The sequence below is a fragment of the Pteropus alecto genome, unplaced genomic scaffold (genome assembly GCF_000325575.1).
Source record: "Pteropus alecto unplaced genomic scaffold, ASM32557v1 scaffold196, whole genome shotgun sequence".
In the NCBI taxonomy this organism is placed as follows: domain Eukaryota; kingdom Metazoa; phylum Chordata; class Mammalia; order Chiroptera; family Pteropodidae; genus Pteropus; species Pteropus alecto.
In genome coordinates, this window is record NW_006439717.1 from 7,040,840 (window position 1) to 7,062,793 (window position 21,954).

Sequence of the window (21,954 nt, forward strand, 5' to 3'; positions counted from 1 at the left end):
TTGAGTCAGACTTTGAAGAATAGGTAAAGTTTGAGCAACAAACTGAGAACACAACATGAAAGAAATACCATGAACCAGGGAACGGAGGTAGAAACTCTAGGGATTTCTGTGGGCTAGTTGGAGATGAGTTGATTATGAGGAATAGTGAAACGTTAAAGTTTAAGGATGAGGTCAGCTCATGGAACTTCTCGGGTGCTTAGCTAAAAGGAATGGTCTTCATTCTGCAGGTAATAAGTGAAGATCCAACACAAAATGTATAAAAAGGTAGTGAGTGAAGATTCAACACATAATTTTTAAAAAGATGTGGCGTGTTCTGAGCTGGCATCACATCTATACAAGCAGAGGTCAGTAGCAAAGGGGTTGTATTTTTAGTAAGTGTGTATCCCAGCACACTCGCAATTATTTATATTAAATAAAAGCATTAGTCTGAAAACAAACAACAAATAGAAACATGATATACATATAAATTAACTTTTTATTCTAATATGATAATAAATATATAACACTTGAGCACTAGTAAATTTTTTTCATAAAAAATAAAAATGAAACAACACTCAACTCAACACAGAAAAAGTATTAGCAGGAACTGAGAACTTCTGGTAAGTACTAAGTTTATAAGCACAGGCATTTAGTAGGAGGTATGTGGTATAATTTTCTAGAAGACATGTAGTTAGTAAAACAAACAAAATCAGTGTTGTTTACTACTTGTCTGGCATAAATCATTCTTAGGCACGGGTGAGAAGCTGTTTTCAAGAATCAAGACACTAAATATATAAGAATTTGTGCCAGAGTTACCAGAAGATTATACATATTTATGCAAGTCGAATACTTTTGGCTTTGTAATTTTAGAATACTGAAACTCTTACCTCTCACAACGAGGTCGGCTGAAGCTGAGGAATTGTCCACAATTGTCTGAGCAGTGCATGTGTATCTGCCAGCATGTTTCAGTTGAGCATTTCGGATGAGCAGCTCCCCATTGGCATCCAGCTGTGAGCAAAACCAACAGTCATTCAAATCAGTACATTTTTCACCAATTATATGGCATTTAGGATACAAGAGGTACGTCTTTCCCCTAACAAAATGAACACCATGAAAAGGCATCCGGTGTAGGTATGATAACCATATTTCTTTACTCAGATTACTTAAATTCTGGGCTTTAGTATCTCAAGTGGAAAATAAAGTGAGTGAATTACTTAAGGTCCTTTTTAGCCCTAATGTCTTTAACATTTTATTATTTCTATTATCAGTGGCCTATACTGAGAGAAACCAAGGGAAGAAACTATTTCCTTGGTATCTTTTAAAGAGAAATGTTAAGGTCTAAAAATCAATGCTGAGTGTCAGTGAGGATAAATAAATGCTATATGACTAGGAAGAATTATTAATTTCATTTGGCAGAGCCAATCTAATTGACTAATTTCAAGATATGTCACAGTCCACTTTACAAAGATACTAAAAGTATGCAGAAACTGTCAAAAAGGACAATTCTACTTACATATTCTTTTTTGCCAAAATATAAGCTCCATGTGGGTAAGAATTTTTGTTTTATTTACTGCCCTATTCCCAGTGGTCAGAAGAGTGTTATATACATAAATTTTAAAGGAGGATTGAAGGAATTTTGCTTGTAAATAGCAAGATACCATCTCATTGCAATTTCTAAAAATAACTAATATTTATTAAATGCCTAGTCTATGCCAGGTCCTGGGCTGTGCAGATATATATATATTATCTCATTAAAGTCTCTTCTGACAATAGGTCGTATTATGTCCATTTTATTAAAAATAAAAGTGAGATTTAGAGTAGCAAAGTAATTTAACTAAAGTCACACAGCTTGTTTGGTAGTGAGAGCATGCCCAAGTCCAAGTTTATTATCTCCAAAATAGTTTAAGAGAAAACTTAGAAAACTCAATTTTAAATAGAAATGTGGTTTTCTTGAGAACCAAAGATATTGATTTACTATTCTAATAATACATATCTAGATATATTAAACAATAAGTAATTAATGGTTAGGTTAATATTTTATATAACAGATGAGGTATTGTTTATGTGATATGACAGACATGCAATTTTTTAAATTTTGTTATTTTAATGACTATATGGAATAAATGCTCTGCTTTGTCATAGGTTCTGCCAGTGGCCCCTTTATATCTTAAATTCCCTGTTGATTTTGGAAAGTGTTTGGGTTTGCAATCCTGGCTTGATTAATAAAGTTAATAATAATAGCTATTTATAATCTGAGGAGATTGATTTAGTTGATTGTAATAGAATACTACTATCTCCATATAAAGAACTGGTAAATGGTCACTCATCCTGTTTCTAAATATTAGTCAATCTTAGTAAAAACATAGCTAGAGGTTATGCAATTTAATGTCCATTGGGGTCTTCTTGTTCTTTGAGATCTAGATTGGCTAAAAAGTCAGTTTCCAAGCTTTCTGTAAATTCCTGGGGTAGGGGAGTTCTTTCCTTCTGTTCTCTTGGTCAGTTTTTTTCTCAATCCAATGAGCTCCAGACTATAAATGCAGCCCTTCTCTATTTTGTCATAAAATCTACTAACACAAAGTATACTCTAGTACTAAAGTAGGTTTACTGAAGAATTGAAGGTGATGGAACTGGTTGTATTCCACAAGGTAGGGCAAATCAACACTAAGAGTTATAGTCCATTCCACAGTTCTATTCTTAAAGGCCCTGCTGGTTGTATTGTTAGAGGGATTTCTCAGTGACCTTCATCTTTCCCAGTGCCCACTCCACTCCCATCTCTTACTTCTTTCGGTTCTTCAATTCTATCCTTTAGAAACAATTATTCTTTCCTCATGTTAAGCTGCTTAATTCGTTGATGGCTGCTTGATTTCTGATGATGCTTATTTTGTAAAACCTTACTTTTTAAAATATTTTTTTTTCCATTTTTTTACCTCCTACTCCTCAATCCATTTAATTTGGTTCCTATTTTTTCAACTCACTTTATTTGACTTCTAATAACATTTGACCTTTCTTCCCGAAACACTCAACTTTTCTAATCATCTATGATAACACACTTTCCAGAAATTTTGAGGCCATTCTCAAGCCATTCTCTTCTTTAGTCCATCACAAATACTGGAATTGATCCATTCCTTTCCATCACTACTGCCTTTGCCCTTGTCGAAGCTGCCAATACCTCTCCCTGAACTACTATGTTCTATGTAGTCATGAACTCCGCCCCTGTTCCACTCTACTCTTTTCTCCACTTGGCACCTTGAGTGACCTTTTAAAAAGGGAAATATGATCAAATTGTCCCTCTCTGTAAATACAAACTGAAACCTCTAAAAACTTTCCCCTCCCTGGAATAAAAGACATTAAGAGCTATACAGGCCCACCTGGCTCCATTCTGTAGATTCTGTCTAATACTTCAGCTCACTTAAGTGCCACCTTTTCGCTTACACTGTTCTCCAGAAGAACTTTCCCTTTTTAGAACCTTAAATGTATCTTGTTCTCTCTGATCTCACGTTCTCTTTGGTGCTTCCTGTCCTGAAATGTGATCCCCTCGTACCCCACTCCTTTACCATGGTCACCTAAATGACACTACCCTCTCTCCAACAATACCAATTCAAGTCATTTCCTCAGCAAGTCTTTCTATTTTCTGTTATATTTTGTCATAGCATCTTTTACCCTACATAGTATTATTATCTCAAGTGCAATGAAATATTTGTACAATTATATGATTACAGTCTGTCTCCCTGGAGGACTGTAAGTTTAATGGAGGAGAAAACATACCTGTTTTGTTAAGCATTGTATACCTGTGTTACATATGTGTATAGCCACATGTATTCTATCCCTAGGAACCAGAATGGTGCCAGGAACTTAATAACACTAAATATACATTGTTTGAATGAACTCGTCAACTTGCTTATCAAGAATTCTGGCAGCTGCTCTTAAGATAATGCATGTTTACTTCTTTTCAGCTAAAAGTAGAATTAGGTTAGCAAGTTCATATAGCTCATGACAATTATGGCATTTCATAAGCACATAATGAAACTTATTTTGGTGTCAGGATGACATATACACTCTTGCTCCCTCCTCTGATCATCTCCTTACTTACCTCCTTTGTCTTAGCCACTGTGAACACCTTATACTTTACCATTTATTTTCTTTCCTGCCTATCTTTGTGCATATTACTTCATTGTCTGGATTCCTGCATCTCCCACTTCTATAACTTGGCCAACTTCAAATCACAGTTTAGATGCCTCTTTCTTCTCTGGAACCCAAAATCTGGATTAGGGGTTGCCTTTTGTACATTTTCATTATAACTATCTCTTCTACTATAATTGTTTAGTTGTCCATTTATTCTACTAAACTGTAATTCCTTGAAGAAGGACTAGGTCTTATTTATTATTACATACAAATAAATTATTGTAATATCTGATGTGCAGGAGGAATTCAACAAATATTACATAAAAGAATTAATAAATATCTATTACCTAAAGTATTTTTATTAAATTTGTTTAGTAATATCATATTTTTTTTGTCAGGTATGATATGTTGTAAGTTAAAATAGCTGAATTGAGAACAACTATTGTTATCTGCAAACAACTATTGTTATCCATAACTATTGTTATCCATTAATAATATACTTCAAATTACTTATACACTAATTTCATGAAGAAATATAAATATTTTAGGAATAATGTACAAATTTATAGAAAGAAGAATGCAAGTAATATATAAGAAAATAGAAATGCATTTTTCCAATCCATATGTTTTGCAAAGATTTGACCTCACCCCAAGAGAGGCCTGCTATTTGTCCTCAGCTTCTGAAAGATAATCGATGTGTCTTTCTTAGCCTGGGTATCTTGGGCCATACTAGACTGTCTAATAGTGTGATTAGGATAGGAGTTAGCCACACCTATCTAGTTTTACAGTAGGGCCTTGCCAGAAACAACATTGGGAATCAGGGCAGGAGCTTTGGGTCATGTGGTATCAGTCAACCTAGAGACTGAGATTAACTATTTGGGTAATCAATCAATTATGCATATGTGATTAAGCCCCAATAAAATCTCTGGATGCCAAAGCTCAGGTAAGCTTCCCTGGTTGGCAATACTTTGTGCATACTGCTACATATCAAGGCTGATAGAGTAATGCATCTTGACTCCATGGAGAAAGAATAATGGAAGCTTTGTATTTGGTACTTCTCCTGGACTCTGCTCTATGTACTTCTTCCCTAGGCTGATTTTAATTTGTATGCTTTTCCTGTAAAAAACTGAGTATATAATAGCTTTCAGGGAGTTCTGTGAGTTCCTTCCAGAAAATCAAAGCTGAGGGTGGTTTTGGCAATCCCTGGAACTTTTAGTTGATCTCAGAAGTGAAAATGATCTTGGGGACTGTGCTCAACTTTGTACCTGGCCTAACTCCTCATACTACACTAAATAGAATTCTTCTAAGAGAGGAGGTAAAGAAATGTTACTTTACTATTTATAACTCTATTTAAAAAACTATTGAAAGAAAAAGTCTAAAATTGTGTATATGGGGAAGGTAATAATAAAAGAGTTTTTCTTGAGCTATCATAAAGGCTAATTGACACAAATTTCTGAGTAATTTTCTAGTGGAAAAGTTTAAAATAATTATGTTAAAACAAAATAATTTAAACACTATATGTTTGTAAAAGATTGCTTTAATGTGCTTTGACATCCTTAATAGCATTGTACTGTGACATTAAATATTCATTAGTAGAAAGATATTAAATAAAATATTTTTAAACTATTATGCCATATAATAGTTATATTTGGGAAAAATAATGTTTGCACAAAAATAAAAAGCACTAATTCTATTATATGCTTTCATTAGGTGAACTTACTACTTTGGTTGATTCATGTGTGTCTAAATGAAAGAGAATCCTATTGTTAAACTCCCACTCTTTCAATGAGCTATGTGTCAGATTGGAATTAAAACACACACACACACACACACACACACACACTCTTTAAAAATTTAAAAATTTTTATTCAATATTAAAATTTAAAAATTGAAGGCAGAAAAATAATATAAAAACACACAAGTTGTGGCACTGTAATTGCTCTTTGTAAAATACTTGTATGCTGTATACCTAATTATCTTTTTCTTTAAATAAAATTGCTCCTTTCTCACCTACTCAAAGTTTAAAACATATTGCTATCTACTTATTTTATTCTGAGAGCAATAATTGGGTCATTCTTTTTACACTTTTCACATGTAATAAAAAACACAAACTATTTTATGTCAAAATATGATATCGAATTTATACTTACTAAATCATCAGAGTAAACTCCTAAAATCTTTTAATTAAACTATTCTAAAAGTTTAATGGTAAACATGTTAAAAGTCAGCTCTTTTTTAAACATTAAGACTTAGGTGGGTAATGATAGGCCTACTTGTATAAGGCAATAACAAGTGACTTTAGCATTTATTCTCATTTGCTCTATATTTGGCGAAGGTGTAGCATTGAAATGCCTCAGAAAGAAAGCAAAGGAAAAAGATACTGTGTCACTTCCAATATAGTTGTGTATGTATAAAAGCTTTCCTGAAGTTTTTATAAATGGTACTAGCACTTTTCATACCTCAGAAGTTGAGGTCCTTAGTGGCCGACAGAACGCTTACGAAGCAAGTAAAGATCATGGACCTCAGCACATTCTAGCCACAAATTAGATACGAATGCTCTCTATATTTTCACTAAAAACCACAGTTTGGCTGAATCACAAAATCCTTCCCTTCATATTAGGAGAGTTGAATCACATACTGGAAATTGTGATAGCAGAGCTCAGGGATGTTCCAAAGTGTATATGTGGTTTACCACTTAGAAATTTCCCAGTTTAAATCAAAAGATGTCCCACATATAAATGCCCATTTCTTCCTTCTCTCTCCATCATGAGCTAACTCTGAAAAACTATTCTAGCAGTATTAATAAAACTAAATTACTAAGTTGTATTAACAAATTTAAATAATCATAATGAACAAAGTAATACAGTACAATATGGTACATACAAGGTCTAGATAAAGTGTAGAGCTCATGATGGCTATATATCAACAGAAACATCTCTTCTGTTCTGTTGAAATTCAGAATAAAGGGGCAGATATAGAAGGTTGGAGGAAAGCATATCCTTTAAAGAGAATATCCCAATATAAGCAAAAAATTATTATATATGTGTATAATACATGCTATATCTATGAAAAATAAAATTTTTTCTTTTTAATTTTAGCTCGTCAAATTAAAGAAGGAATAACTACAGCAAATTCATTATATGCAACTGCAAACTTTAACACCACCATCACCAAGACAACTAACAGCAAATGTTTAGTAAAGGGTTTCTAGGTGCCAGGAACTATTATAAATGCTTTAAAGTATGCAAACTCACTTGCTTTTAACAACAGCACTATGAGATAGGTACTATTCTTAACCATATTTTAGAGATGAGGAAACAATACTACCATAACTATAACCACTACTACTGTTACTACTATTGCTGTGAATAGGATACTACTGCTGCTACTAGTATTAGTGTGTTATGTGCCACTGAGTTGGCTGTGACTCCCGGCAACCTTATGAATAAGAAGTGTTCATAATATCCTGTCCTCAACAGCCCTGGTCAGCTCCTATAGACTCATACTTATGTTTCTTTTATGAAGTCAATCCATCCCATATTTGGTTTTCCTCTTTTCCTGCTGCCTTCTATTTTTTCTCCAGCATTAGCATCTTTTCCAAAGAACCCTGCCTGAAATTACAGAGAAGTAACTCACCAGGGATAGATGGGATACCAACAGAACTATTTCAAGCCACAGAGACTTAATCTGTCAAAATCCTAACAAGATGTCAACAAATATGAAAAATAAAACAATTGCCTACATATTGGAAACATTCAATACACATCCCAATCTTCAAGAAAAGAGATGCTAAGGATTATAGCAACTAGAGTACTATTGCTCTAATTTCCGCATAGATAAAGTGACGTTCAAAGTGAAGCGAAAAGGCTTCTACCTTTTATGGAACAAGAAATGCTGGGCTTACGAGCTGCTACAAATACTTCTATTAAGACTGCTACTACTACTTCTGCTATTGCTACTGCCATGGCTGTCACTATTACCGAACCTCTCCTAATACCTGATCTAATTTATTAAATGCCTTTTAGATATCTGGCAATGTGCTAGCTACTTTACATACATTTTCTTATTGAATCTTTATAATACAAAGATACTATTAATATTTTCATTTTAGAGACAAGGAATTTGAGATTTTGAGTTAAGCTATTGGTTAAAGGCTTAATAGCTAATATGTAGTCCTGGTTTCACTAGGTCAAGCTATTTCTAAAGTAATGCTTTACAGATCAGATAGTAAGATTTAAGTCCATAGAGTTTGTCATGTAAAAGTGGATACTTTCTCATAGGAGGAAGAATACAATATGGTATTATTTTATTTAGTTATTTATTAAATGTTTAACCTATTTAAATGTTTAAACATAAGAAAATAGAAAGAATAGTATAATGGCTACTTGTATACCAACCAATTAGATTCAATAATTATAATCCCTGCTGTATTTGCTTTATGTAATTACCTATCTTTCCTTTTCTCTATCTACTACCTATCTATTGTTAAACCTTTAAAAAACAAATTACTGATGTCATCATACTTTATTCCTCAGAGCATTACATTGACTCTCCAAAAAAATAAGGCCATTCTCCTACATAATCACAAAACCATTTTCACACATAATTAACACTAATTTCTTAATATTATGTAATATTCAAGTTAGTGTTATTTTAATTAATGCACCAGCATGAATATTGAATGTAAAAAATTTAAAAAGATATGACTTCAAAAATTTATAAAAATAATGTTATTGCAAATATAAAAACAAGCGAATTAGATAATTACTAAGGATAATTACTAAGTAGGCACTCAGTATTTATAGAACGAATGAAAATCTTGAACATCCCTAAATTTGACTGTTTTGATGGTTATAGAGTCCAATTTTGATCAATTGGCTCATTTTAAATTAAAATTCAAAAAGAAGGACATTTTCTTGAGGTCTCTGTTAAGCATTTTGAATACTGGACAAAAACATCAAAGTTTTGGATTTAGAACCTATATTTTAGATGAAAGTAAACTTGGATATCATTTAATTCATATGGTTTCTAAATGATTTCTCATTAGCATCAGAGTTCTAAAGACATTCATGGATGGTTTGGTAGAAGGAAGGAATCAGAATGAGGAGGTTTTTTTGTTTTTGTTTTTTTTTTTGAGAGAAAGAAATGAGAGGCCCTGTGGTTAGGGCTTTTGGCTATGTAGTCTCTTATTCATGCACACATACATGCACAAAATTTCTTCAATCAGAGAAATCTCACCTTCATCAGTTTTATTTATTGGAGTTCAGATTTAAATTTTCTTGGCAAGAAAGACTCTGCTGCTAAAAACTTTTTGTTGTTTTTCAAAACTTATGTAGCCCAACTTCCTCATATAACATGAAAAGCATGAGGCTCAGAGTAACTGGTTTGCTCAAGGTTATATAACTTTTCAATGGCAAAACCAGAACAAAAATCCAGATCTTTAGATAATGTTCTATTCTTAGAAACAAACTGGAAAAACTAGGTAGGTTTTTTTTTGGGGGGGGGGGCGGGGAGCGGGGGATATAACAGCTAATGGCAAAATAGCAGTTAATGTGATATCCAAAGTAAAACATCAAAGTCTGTGTTGTAAAAATATTAAAATTCCTGACACCAAGTTTATATGCTTATTTTCTCCTAGTTTTATTTTAAATATTTACTGTATTATACAAGAATAAGGAGGCAAAATAATTACTGCAACAATGCTTAAGTATGTGAAGAGTTCTATGGAAAACAAATGGCTCTTTAATTTTTGATGTAAAGGCTTTTTTGGAGATTCACCCAAGCTAATGCATCTCTGAAGAACAAATGTTCGCTGTGATATATTTAAATTCCATTTATGTATGGATTCCATTTATAAATTCCATTTACTTAGCATTATCATCAACACATGCTTACTAAGAACTGGACTATGGGATGCTATGCTAGAGAGTAACTTTGGCTCACGTCGTTTCTGCACTGGAAGTGTGGTGATCTAAAGAAGCTTACCAAACTATAGACACATCTAGCAAACATAGATACCTACCTCCATGTTTACTAATGAAAAAGAGCAAATAAAAGACAATAGTTAGGTGTAAGTAAAGGCTATTAGGGTAGTGAAAGGGAGATCAGAAAAGTTATACATTCAGACAGCCATGCAAAAAGAGAGATGCGGTAGAATTCTCTACCTCTTTTCCAATTAATTACTGATAAAAGTAGACAAAAGATTTGGCCCCAGGTAGAATGGCTTTATCAGTTTTGTGTAGTTTACAGAACTATGACAGGGAAATATATACATTTTACATGTTTTTCTCTTTCACTGCTCATTAAAATGTATGATTCTTAAATTCACAAAACACATGAAATCTATCCTCTACTTCTCATGTTATTTTGAAAAATGCTTAATCTACCCTCATAAATTTTTTTTGGTCTTCAGCATGCTCATATGATTAAAACAATATAACTTCTCTTTGTTTCTAACACATCATGCTTAAAACCTTTCAGTGGCCAATCCCTTTATTCCTAAATCTCTTTTTTTATCTCCCTTGAGATCAGCGTTTCTCAATGTTGGCACATTTGACAATTTGGACCAGATAATTCTCTCTTGTGGGGCAATATCCTGGGCATTTCAGGATGTTTAACGGCAGTCTTGCTAAATAGATGCCCATAATACACAGCCTTCCAAATACCCTGCAGTCGTGGCAGTCAAAAGTGTCTCCACATATGGCCAAAGTCTCCCGGGGTCCTGTTTTAAAACCCCTGCTTAAGCACTTCTATCATATCACTGTGCCTGCTCAGTCTCCTGCTCTGCTGTCCCTAGCTCTAATTTGATTTTTGCCTTTGCTAGGACTACTGCTCAACCCACCTTTTCTCTTCCAACATACTGCCCCATAACTCCAGACGATCTCCAACAGTGAGCAGATAAACAGTAAACTTGAAGAAAAAATGACTTTTGCTTTATTATTACTGTTTCTTTTTCTCTCTCTCTTCACACGTCTTATAGAAGCGAAATTTCTAAGTTTATAACAGATTCTAGTATGAAATATATATCTCTCACATTTAACATATTTTTATGACATGTTCAGTATAATTAATATTTTCTTTAAAAAGGAAAAATAGCCTAAGGATAAGAAATCTGTCTTCTTCTGTTGCAAATGGTGTTGTCAATATAGTCAGAATAAATGCATGTCCACATACTTGCAAACACAAACATATACCTACCTACCTAAAGGTGATCATTAAGAATTGCCCAGAACTTCATAGTTAGACCACCTGAGACTGTAGACTTGATTTACAATGTATTGCAAACGTAGCTAATAGTATAGGAAAAAGGGAGTAATTTGGATAAACTTGAGCGAGCATAAAAGGCTCATTAAACAAGATTATAGAACAAATTATGAGTTGAACAGTACAGTATTTTAAATAACAGAAGTGGTGCTATCTAAATAGATATAGACATGAATATTAACCAATAGATTTAAAACTGAAGTGGTAAAGAGCACAGAGCCTGCAGTCAGACCACGCGGTTTCAAATCTTCTCTTTGCTACTAGCTAGTTGGATGATTACTTTGGGCAAGTTATTTAACCTTTCTAATCCTCAATTTCCTTACCTTTCAAATAGAGAAAAATTGCAATAATGTGTGTCCCATAGAGGATTGCTGTGAAAATCAACTGAGAAATACATAAAAAACATTTAATTCCATGTTGATCAAACAGTTATACTCAATAAATGTTGACTATTTATTACTCCTCCATTGCCCTTCACAAGTAAATAGAGAGAATTTTTGTCTTAGACTAGCTATCAAGCACAGCAAGCAATGTGAGAATTATATTATGAAAAATGAGATCTGTACCGCCCCTCCTGCAAAAACTATCTGGCAAAAGCTTTTGAAATTTTCTGTAGGGAATAATTGCTCTATTATAAAGAGTATAAATAATAATCATAATCTGCCAGATCTTGTGCCAAGCACTTTATAGGCATTCGAATCCTCACAAAAAATACTGTGAAGTAACTGGTTTTACAAACCTAATGATGTAACCTGAATGAAGTAAGTGAATTATTAATAAAATTTTTCAGAAGGGGAAATCTGAGGCTTAGAGAGGTTTAATCATAGGCTCCGAGTCACAGAATAGAAGTGAAAAAAAAAAAAATAGAGCCTTGAGCCCAGGTCTGTTTGTGGTATAGCCTCTGAAAAAGAGGGATTGTCTTTTCTAGAACAAGAGGAATTATAAATTAAATTGATAAGTAAAATGACACTACCTTTTGTATTTAAGAATAAGTAGTAATTGAATTAAAAATCAAAATAGGAGCCATTGTATAGTTGGACTTAAACATTTTATGTATTTACCACATGATTTAGAATAAAAGAATGCCAGATAAAATGCTTTAATAGCTCATTGTAACAAAACTTCGAGGTTATTAAATTTATGATCATATATTCTAAATATCCTTCTATGCATAAGTTTAAGTTTAAATAAAACATTTATTGACCCTGATTACGTAATAATATAACACTCAATGAATATTTATTGAACAAATGAAAAAATAAATGACATGACCGGTAAATTAGATATTTAACTTCTTAATGTCTTTCCATAATCAGTATTGTTTACTTACACTTTAAAAATTAATAGTTGCATTTTAAAAATTGATTCATAGGAGTTTTACATACAGCGGGATCATTAAATATAATGGCAATGTTATTTTTACCTTTTTGGTGCTCACTATAAATTCTTTTATTTATTTATTTATTTTTTTATTGAGGTAACTTTGGTTAATAATATTACATAAATTTTAGGTGTATAATATAATTCGATATCTGTATGCAGTATAGCATGTTCACCACCAAAAGTCTAGTTTCTTGCTCACTATAAATTCTTAAAAGAAATGCACATCTTCAAAAATCTATAGTTACTTTTTCCTGATAGTTATATGAATATAATTGGAAAAAGGATCAAAAAGAAATTTTAGAATCATCTATAATCACAAATCTTAGATATAAGCATATGGGAAATACATTATTTGTTCAATTTCATAAATAATTATTCCAGACTGTGAAATTTGAAACCTTATGCAAGGTTGCCACGGAGTGGTCAAAATCAAGAATAGCAAGCTAAAATTAAAGCACACTTGATTATTGAATAAAATTTCTTATTAAAAATTAAATTGTAAAATAAAAACAAGTTTTTTAATTAAAAAGTTTAAATTTTGAATTCTATATTCTCTGTTCATTAATTAGAGCTTCTGATATTAATTTTAACAATTAAAATAATTAAATTATAATGATGATAATGACATCAGTTTGATAACTATGAAAGCTACCTAAACATTTACTTCTGAATTTTAAATTCACAGAGTATCTCTGATTTATTTCAGATCAGGGCCTGTGTTATTCATCGTTTCAGTCATCTCGGTGTCTCAATTTTTCTGACTTGTGGTTCGTACTCGGTACAATATTTTAAATGAATAAATGATATTCAGTTATTGAAATATTGCCAGAAGTAAATAAAATATCAAAGTATTATTTAAGAAACCAGGAAAAATTATATACTGACATTTTTACTGTGCAACTGGAATAATAGACAAATGCAATCAGCAATGTTCCTTCCTTTGTGTTTGCTGTTGCCAATACCTGCTATCCCCATTATGTTTTCACACATTGAGCTTTAGTTTGGAAGAGCCACTCTTGAGAGTGTTCTATTAAGTGACCCCAGAATCAATTACTAATCATTATGATTATCTTCCAAAACATAGATCAAACACATATGGTGTTTTTACTCATATTTTGTGTCATACATCTAGCAGTGAAATCTGACTTTGAAGTTTGCCTTAAAAGAGAAGGAAGGCATGAAGGAAAGCTTTATTAGGTTTCTTAGGTTCAAAAGATGGAATGAAGTTGAATAATTTACTTTAAAATAAATATTCTTCTTCTTTTTCTCTTTTGGTATTTAAAGAATTGAATCCATCTGTCCACTTATAAGGTACTAAAGATGTGCATTTGATATTTTTACTCAATTAAGTTTCATATTTAGCCTGCAATTATGTTTTCTACCACTCGTAGATCATTATTTGGTGGACTGAACTGAAATCTAAGTTGGCAAATCCAGAGCACGGGGCTGCAGTTAGGATTCTGCTCTGAATTAGCTGAGGGGCAAATACATGAACATTTGTGGGTATCTTGTGCAAAAGAAGAAAGTATAGTAAGTGATGGTCAAAGCCTTTTATGTTCTTATGATCTAACTTATTAATTTCTTAATTACTATTTTAGCAATTTCTTTATTCTCCTCTCTTGTTAAGGCAAGGGGCTCGTTTCTCTTTCTCCCTCTCTCCCTTTCTTCCTTAATTTCTTTTTTTTTTTGAAATGTTTATTTACATCAACACTATGTAACTATTATTTTAGAGACCATAAAGAGGTTCCTCACATAAAGTTTCAGCTTAATTTAGGACAATTTATAATCCCAAATCTATTTACATAGACTTCACTGCAGCTGACTACTTATGTAAACTATGGTTGTTGTATTTTGGGACTTAATAAATTTATAACACCAAGGAACTAAGAAAATTCATCTAGTTTTTAAAATAAGATCACTGTTTAGCTCACTTTAGTTTTTCTTAAAATAAGTAAAAAGTGAGGGCCTTTTGCTTTTCTTGAAAAATAAAACACAATTTGAAGAAATTATTAAAGATATTAGTATCAATTATACTAGTTTTGGGCGTGGTTATGATTAAGTATATCAATATAGTTTCAGACATATAAGAAAAACATATCACATGGTATAATGTTAAAATAGTTGTCTGCCAAATCCCAGTTGTTATTTTTTTAAATGTAAGTTTAGTTCAGAAACCAAAAGACAATTGGTGGATTGATTTTAGATTGACAGTTATAGCTAAATCTGTTAGATTAAAAAGAAAGGAAATAGAATTACATTTAACATATGGAAAGCATAAATATTGATGCTGCGATAGTTACTCTCTGACTCTAGCTAATCAAAATTTGGGAAGAAATGTTTCCATCTAGTTAAAAGTGTTCTTACTCAACCTGACTTGAAACTTGTTTTGGTCTTTAAAGTGCAAAGTTTTAGAATAATTTTTTAAAACAGCTAGAATATTTGAATGCATGATATTATTACAGTATATACATGTCAATCTTCAGATTTCACAGGACTTAAAAATCTTAAATATTTCATCACTCAGAACTCAAATCCAAACTTTTACTGTTATATTCATAACTGACTTTTAAATTAAAATTAAAGTTTTCTTAACTAAGCATATATTCGACATAGGTCTTTAAACTCCAAATCACCCTTCTTGAGAGCAAACTGGTGTGAGTAGTGCTCTATTTGCTTTTTAAATATACTGTAAACTAGACAACCCAATCAATGCATCAGTAATGTTTCTAAGTAAGTTGTTATTCCTGCATCACTTCCTAGTCTTTTCCTGTGTTTTCTTTACTTCTATACAAAGACATCATTGTTTAATTACAGGACTTGTTAAGAGTTTTCCTATTCTGCAAATAAAACACAAACATTTAACCCTTTTCAAATCACATGGACTTGTTCTCCAAACCTTCCCACAAATATATTTTGTCTATTTCTTACCCTCAAAGAATGTCTTAAATGGATTATTCTAACAAAAGATAAGTTCTATGCTCTTACTTCATTTAAAGTTAATGTGAAGGGACTAAAACCTATAGTATAGATATAGTGAGGAGTAGTACATCAATATAAAATTATATTTTAATTAAAGGGAAAATGAACCTAAAGTACAAAGAATATTTACTGATTAATATCTCTACCAAAATCCTCAGGGCTGGCCACTTTTTAGAAAGGTTCGGGAGTACTACAATTACTATAAGGAGACCCATGAAAAACTTTTTTTCCCCCTGTGTTTTTTAGTCTCATGTAAATGATTATAGTAACAGAAGTTGCAGTGCAGACACATAGGGGTCACTGGAGATGTTAGTAAGATGAAACTTAGAACACGTACCATAAAATTCCGCTGGTAATGAATGTTCTCTTTGTTAAAATCGATCACATAGCCATTGAATGACCAAATAAATGTGAGGTCCAAGGCAGGGTCAAAGGAAGCAGCACACTGCATGGTGGCATTTTCTCCGACAGTAATATCAGCATTAATAGGAGCTAATATAATTCGTGTGGGATCTGCACATTTTAAAATGAAGTAAAGCACAAAAATATGAGATACCATATGATTTGGTACATTAAAAGAATAAAAATCAATATATTTTGATTTCTCTGTGCAAAGGAATAAGATGTTTTCACATTCAAATTCCAGAAACAATTTCATCAAGCAAGAGATTTGCCCAGAAGACTTTTGAAATGGAAACATCAATATGCAGATTGTCTTAGAAGCTTAGTGCAAAATGATGTTGCATAGTACACTGAAATTTAACAATGTTAAACTAAAACAAACAACAGTAAAAAACAAAAACAAGCAAACAAAAATTTTAATCAAATGCTTTCTTACCTGTGATAACAAGAGTTCCAGTGCTATTAGCCTTCCCTCTATTATTTTCTGCAAAGCATGTATAGATACCACCATCATTCCTTGTAATGTTATTGATTTCCAAGCTTCCATCTTCCCAAATGAGTGTTCTATTGAAATGAAAAAAATGCATGATTCATAAAATTAATTTACTGAAATACTTTATTATTTTTTTTGTCTTAGATTATAAACACATATATTTCAATTAGCACGTTTTACACAAATTAGTTGACAGTAAGAGTTTTTTAAGAGGAAACATTGTTTTCTTTGTTTATAATATTCTTTCTCAGCATTAAAAGTTGTTTTAGAAAGCCATCTTTTTCTTGGACTATTACAGTGGTTTCTAACTGCCCTCCCGCTTTTACACTTGCCTTCTAGTAGTTTCTTTTCCCCATGTCAGCCAGACATGAAGACATAAGTGACACAAGTCATATCATGTCACTCTTCTCAGTGATGTCACTCCATAACTCAACACCCTTCAGTGACTTTCCAACTCACGCACAGTAAAAACCACGGTCCTCTGACTGCCCTTTTAGGCCCTGGACAATCTCACAATTTTTTCCTCACTTCCTTCAGGTTTTTGCACGGTGGCATGTTCAGGAAAGCTTTGCCTGATAATTCTAGTTAGCATTGCATACATTCAGGCACACATGTGCACCAACACACAGCACTGCTGCCATCTTGCCATTCCCCATCCTATCCCTCTTCCTAGATGTTTTTCCTAATACATATTTCATCTGGCATACTTCAGTTTGACTTTATCTTTTCATTACCTGGTAATATCCTTATGTCAGGAATTTGAATCTGCTTTGTATGGGGCCATGTCTTCAATTGGTAATATGTCAATTAACTCATTTATTAGGAAAAAAAGTCTTCTGAATGTGCCAGGAACTCATTATGTAGTGAGATCACTGAGTAGGCATTTAATCAACTTTTTTTGAATAAATGAACTACATGGAGTTTAATTGAAGCAAATAGTTTTCCACATGACACCATAAAATGACTTATAAACTATGGGACAGACTTAAACCAGTCACAGTCCTGAAAGAAATGAGCTTGGGTCTTCCAGAAATGTGATCTCAGAACTTCAATTCAGACTTTGAAGTTAGGACTGACTATCATTTCCATGGCTACAAAGAAATACAAACATATTGATTTCAGTTCCTGAATTCCTTACACATCCTATACCCTCTGCCTAAGGGCCTTTGCACATGCTCTTCTGACTGCCTGGAATATTTCCTGCTCCCCACCTTCATATCAGATTCCTCCTATTTCCCATTCTGACTTTCTCCTCCTCAAACTTTTGTACTCAATATAACCATAACTTCTTCAAGGAAACTTATAAAAAGCATTTAGTGTGGCTTGTATATTAATAATCTATGCAAATCACATGCTTTTTGTTTTGTCCCAACGCCACAAGTAGATGACCCACTTATTAGGTAAATGAGAATTTTCTGTTCACTGAAGAAGTGACTTGTATTTTAAAGTAATCTTTTTTTTATTTTCCTACTGAAATATTTAATAGGTTAATTGCATAAAATTAAATCACATGTGATTGGATATAGATGTCCTTGTTAGGGGAAAAATAAGTTAGAGAGATCCTATTTTATTTCTCATTGCTCATTATTTCTGTGACCTTGGGCAATTTACCAAGATTCTCTGAGCTTTAGTTTTCTAAATTCATTATTAATTATAGAAGCCTAAAAATTAAACCCTAATTATAATAAATACTGAAAGAGATGGGTAAGTATTTCTGTTCATCTTAGAACTTCAGTATCTTCTGTGGAGAAAAGTTGGAACAAAGAACATATACATTACTAATAAGAAAAGAAATCCTTTATAAAATAAACTTTCCTAAATAGTGAATTCCAATTGAATTTTCTATTTTCTGAACTGACCTGCTGCCATTGACAAGCCACTCTGTTCCTTTACTCCATGAAAATTTTGGTTTAGGTGCAGCTTTAGGTTTGCATTCAATTATAACTCTTCCTCCTTTAGCAGCCAGGATCTTTTTCTTCATAGGATTCATTTCAAAAGTTGGAGCCAAAGCTAAAAGAAAAATTATTATTTTTCTCTTTTGCTAAAATAAAAAATTCTTCTATACATAGTTTATTTCCTTTTGATTACTAATCAACAGAAAAAATTAATCTCACCAAATATTATCAGCTATGAACAATAGACATTCCATACCTAATAGTAATATCTTTTTCTTTTATTTAATACCTTTATTGAGGTATATTTTATTTACCATAAAATTCATCAATTTTAAATGTAGAATTCTTGGTCATAACTGGATTAATTATTTTAAGTTTTAGTTACAGTCAAATAATATATATTTATCTTAAAAGTAACATCTAATTCAATTGTTTTGACTAAATTGCACAAAGGAAGTAAAGGCTAGAGAAATTCAGCATTATTATTAATATTGACATATGGTCATAATTAATACTCCCAATCACACTTTTAATGAATGCTCCCTGGTTTACAAATGAAAGAACTGATACCTAGTAAGATTATATAATTTGCCAAAGGTGGCACAGGCAGTAAAAACAAGGTAAGATTCACATTTGAATCTAGTTCCTTGTGATTTGCAAGCTTTTTTCATTAAACAATATGACTTCTCCTTTATTATATAACCTGTGTACAGACACTATGAGATGTCAAAATAGAGAGAGTCCTGCCTTTTGGGCCTACCCACAAACAGCTACGGCAATGATGGATCCAATTAATTGAGTGCATGATCTACCTGTAGCTTATCCCTATCTCAAAGTACCAAACAATAATTATGAATACAGGACATAGAGTCTCATAAAAAGTTCCCCCATTGATGGCATGCTCTAACTTTCTTTAGGGTCCCCACCTTTAGCTCATTCCTCAATCTCCTTGTCTACTAGCAGACTCTGCGGGGTTTGGAGGGGTACGGTGTTCCATTCATCTATTTCTACACATTTCGATCACCTCTCACTGTGTTCTTTCTGGAGCTTTTTCTAAGTATATATTTATCCTGGTCTTGACTTATTGTCATCTATCCCTATGATTCTCAGTTTTTGTCTGTGCATCAAAATCATGTGAGGACCTGGATAAAATGATTCAGTAGGTCTGGTGGATGTATGAGATTTGGCAATTTTAACATGCTACCAAGTGTTGCTACTGCTCCTGCTGCTCTGAGGAACATATTTTTTACAAAGCATGGATTTAGTTTATCCCATTGTTGCTTTAGTCTGAGTTTTGATAATTGACAATAAATAGATCAGTAAGCAACAAATCTGTTGTACACCTGACTCAGTGTGTAGTATTTTGTAGAGGCTCAGTAAATATTATGGATGATATACTGGTTGTAAAATATGAGAGAAAATGCAATAGGATATTTAAAAAGTCAAAATTAATACAGAAAATGAGAACTTTTCTTGAATCAGTTCAGTTTCAAGAAAATAGTTGATTTGGTATGTTCGTTTACATGACTTCATACTCATCTAATATTTGAATTTCTAGTGATAGAATCCAGGCTATGTTTCTATATATTTTAGAAGTGGGAAGGAGTAAGGGAACATTTTTTTCCAACTTAGAAAACATGCATTTTTTTTTTTGTCCTTTTGTTCTTTTCTGGGTCTGTTAAAAGAATAGTATCTGGTGTAAACACTCAATAAATATGTGGTGGATGAATAAACGAATTAACTCGATAGCTAAGGAAAGGAAAGAGAGGAGGGAAGCACTGTTCCTAAAGTTAATAAACAAAATAGACTGAGATTAATGTAAAGATGCCCAGGAATATTATTCTCAGGCTAAAAATGCCCAAAAAGTTTGCTTAATTCCACCTTGTCATTAAATGATTGAATGACTTTAGGCTTGACTATAGAGGTCTTTCAGCCTGAGCTGTTGACTTTTCATATTCTTTTGTAATATATGATGATAAACAAGGAATTTGAATAGAAGATAGAAAGTTTAAATTTGGAAAAGAATTCAAACTCACCTCATACTTCCTCTAAGAGTCAAAATGATTTTACTGCATTTCATACCAAAGCAGTATGGTGTTAAGCTTAAACCTGAATGTTTGCTTGAAACCTAAATAAACTAGATTAAATGAATTACCAGGGAATTTTGATTTTAGGGGGAAAGAGATAGGACATGATCCACAGCATTATAATAAGAGGCAGGGAAAGTTAAAATCAACAAGGCCTCAATTCTTTGTAAAGATAGTTTTCTTTAATACTTTCTTACAATTATCTAATTTCCTTTCAAATTTTTTTGGTGTCACTAAATTTGTAGTGATAGCAATATTTTAAGTCCTTTTCCTTTGGTATAGCAAGATAAAGTATCAGGGTGAAGGGATTATTTTTGTTAGAAGAAGAAATCTAGATGAAATCTAGATTTCATCTAGAAATCTTCATCCTCTAGATGAAGAGATAAAAGGGCAAGTGTAGTAAAGATTTAGATAGTTTTGAATGAGGGGTGGGAAGTTGAAATATTCTATTTTAAATATATGTTTTCGATTTTCAAAGTAGAAGTCAGGATGGGGTAAAGGCTTTGAGGAATGTCCTGAAGGTTTTATATAGCAATTGTAGGGTATGAGGCCTAGGTACTGATAAAGCTAGCATGTGCTAAAGAATCATCCTCTTAGGCTGGGTCTATATGTCTTGTGAAAGTATCAATCGTCATAAATGATTTTCAGACAACATTTGGCTGCCCAGATGTAGCAGGGGATAATTTATGTAAAAATTAGCATGTGGAAAGTTTGCTTTACCATTAAATTTTTTTTTTAAAACTATTATACTCCATGTCACCTCAAATTTATTTACTGTTCTTTAATGAAAGGAAAAAAACACAATATTCTATTTCAAACCACATTTTAAAAGTTTTTAACTTTAGCAATTCCAGAAAATAATGTGAAATCAAATATAGATACCCTATGATCATTCTTTTAATGTTTCTTGTTGAATGTTAACAAAAACCAGAAATGATACTGACCCAAAATCTTCAACTCCGCGTTTGCATAAATAGCTCCATATGTGTTTTCAGCTATGCACTGGTACATGCCAGCATTTTCAAAAGTCACGTCATACAGTCTCAATTCCCCTTTATGATACTGAAAAGAACACAAGAGAAAACACATTTCCTCAATAAACTTTAGCAGATATGGTTTCATTTAGGTTTGGCTTGGTTTCATTTAGATGCATTATTTTGCCCCCACTGTTAACTAAATGAGGTGGAGTGGGATTTTCACAGCATGGGAGAGTAAAACCCACTTACCATGCCCAGTGGCTCTTGTTCTATTCATCCTAGAGCTGAGAGTCCACCTTTTTCCCTCTTGGCCCAGCTGGGAGATTACAGTGGGAAGGTAGAGAAGGACCCCACTGCTGCTACTTGTCCCCCAG

At 32.5% G+C, this 21,954-nt stretch overlaps 1 protein-coding gene across 3 annotated transcripts in view; it reads right to left on the minus strand.

Annotated features, from left to right (window-relative positions):
• The window catches only part of CNTN1 (contactin 1), a 129,325-nt gene that overhangs the window by 81,743 nt on the left and 25,628 nt on the right, over positions 1-21,954 (minus strand). For all 3 annotated transcript variants that reach the window (XM_006916895.2, XM_006916896.2, XM_006916897.1), the window contains 5 exons: positions 21,548-21,665; positions 18,481-18,631; positions 16,565-16,692; positions 16,064-16,239; positions 867-987 (listed from right to left, as the gene is read on the minus strand). In XM_006916895.2, coding sequence (XP_006916957.1) covers positions 867-987; positions 16,064-16,239; positions 16,565-16,692; positions 18,481-18,631; positions 21,548-21,665 — 694 coding nt within the window. The remainder of the gene's footprint in view (positions 1-866; positions 988-16,063; positions 16,240-16,564; positions 16,693-18,480; positions 18,632-21,547; positions 21,666-21,954) is intronic.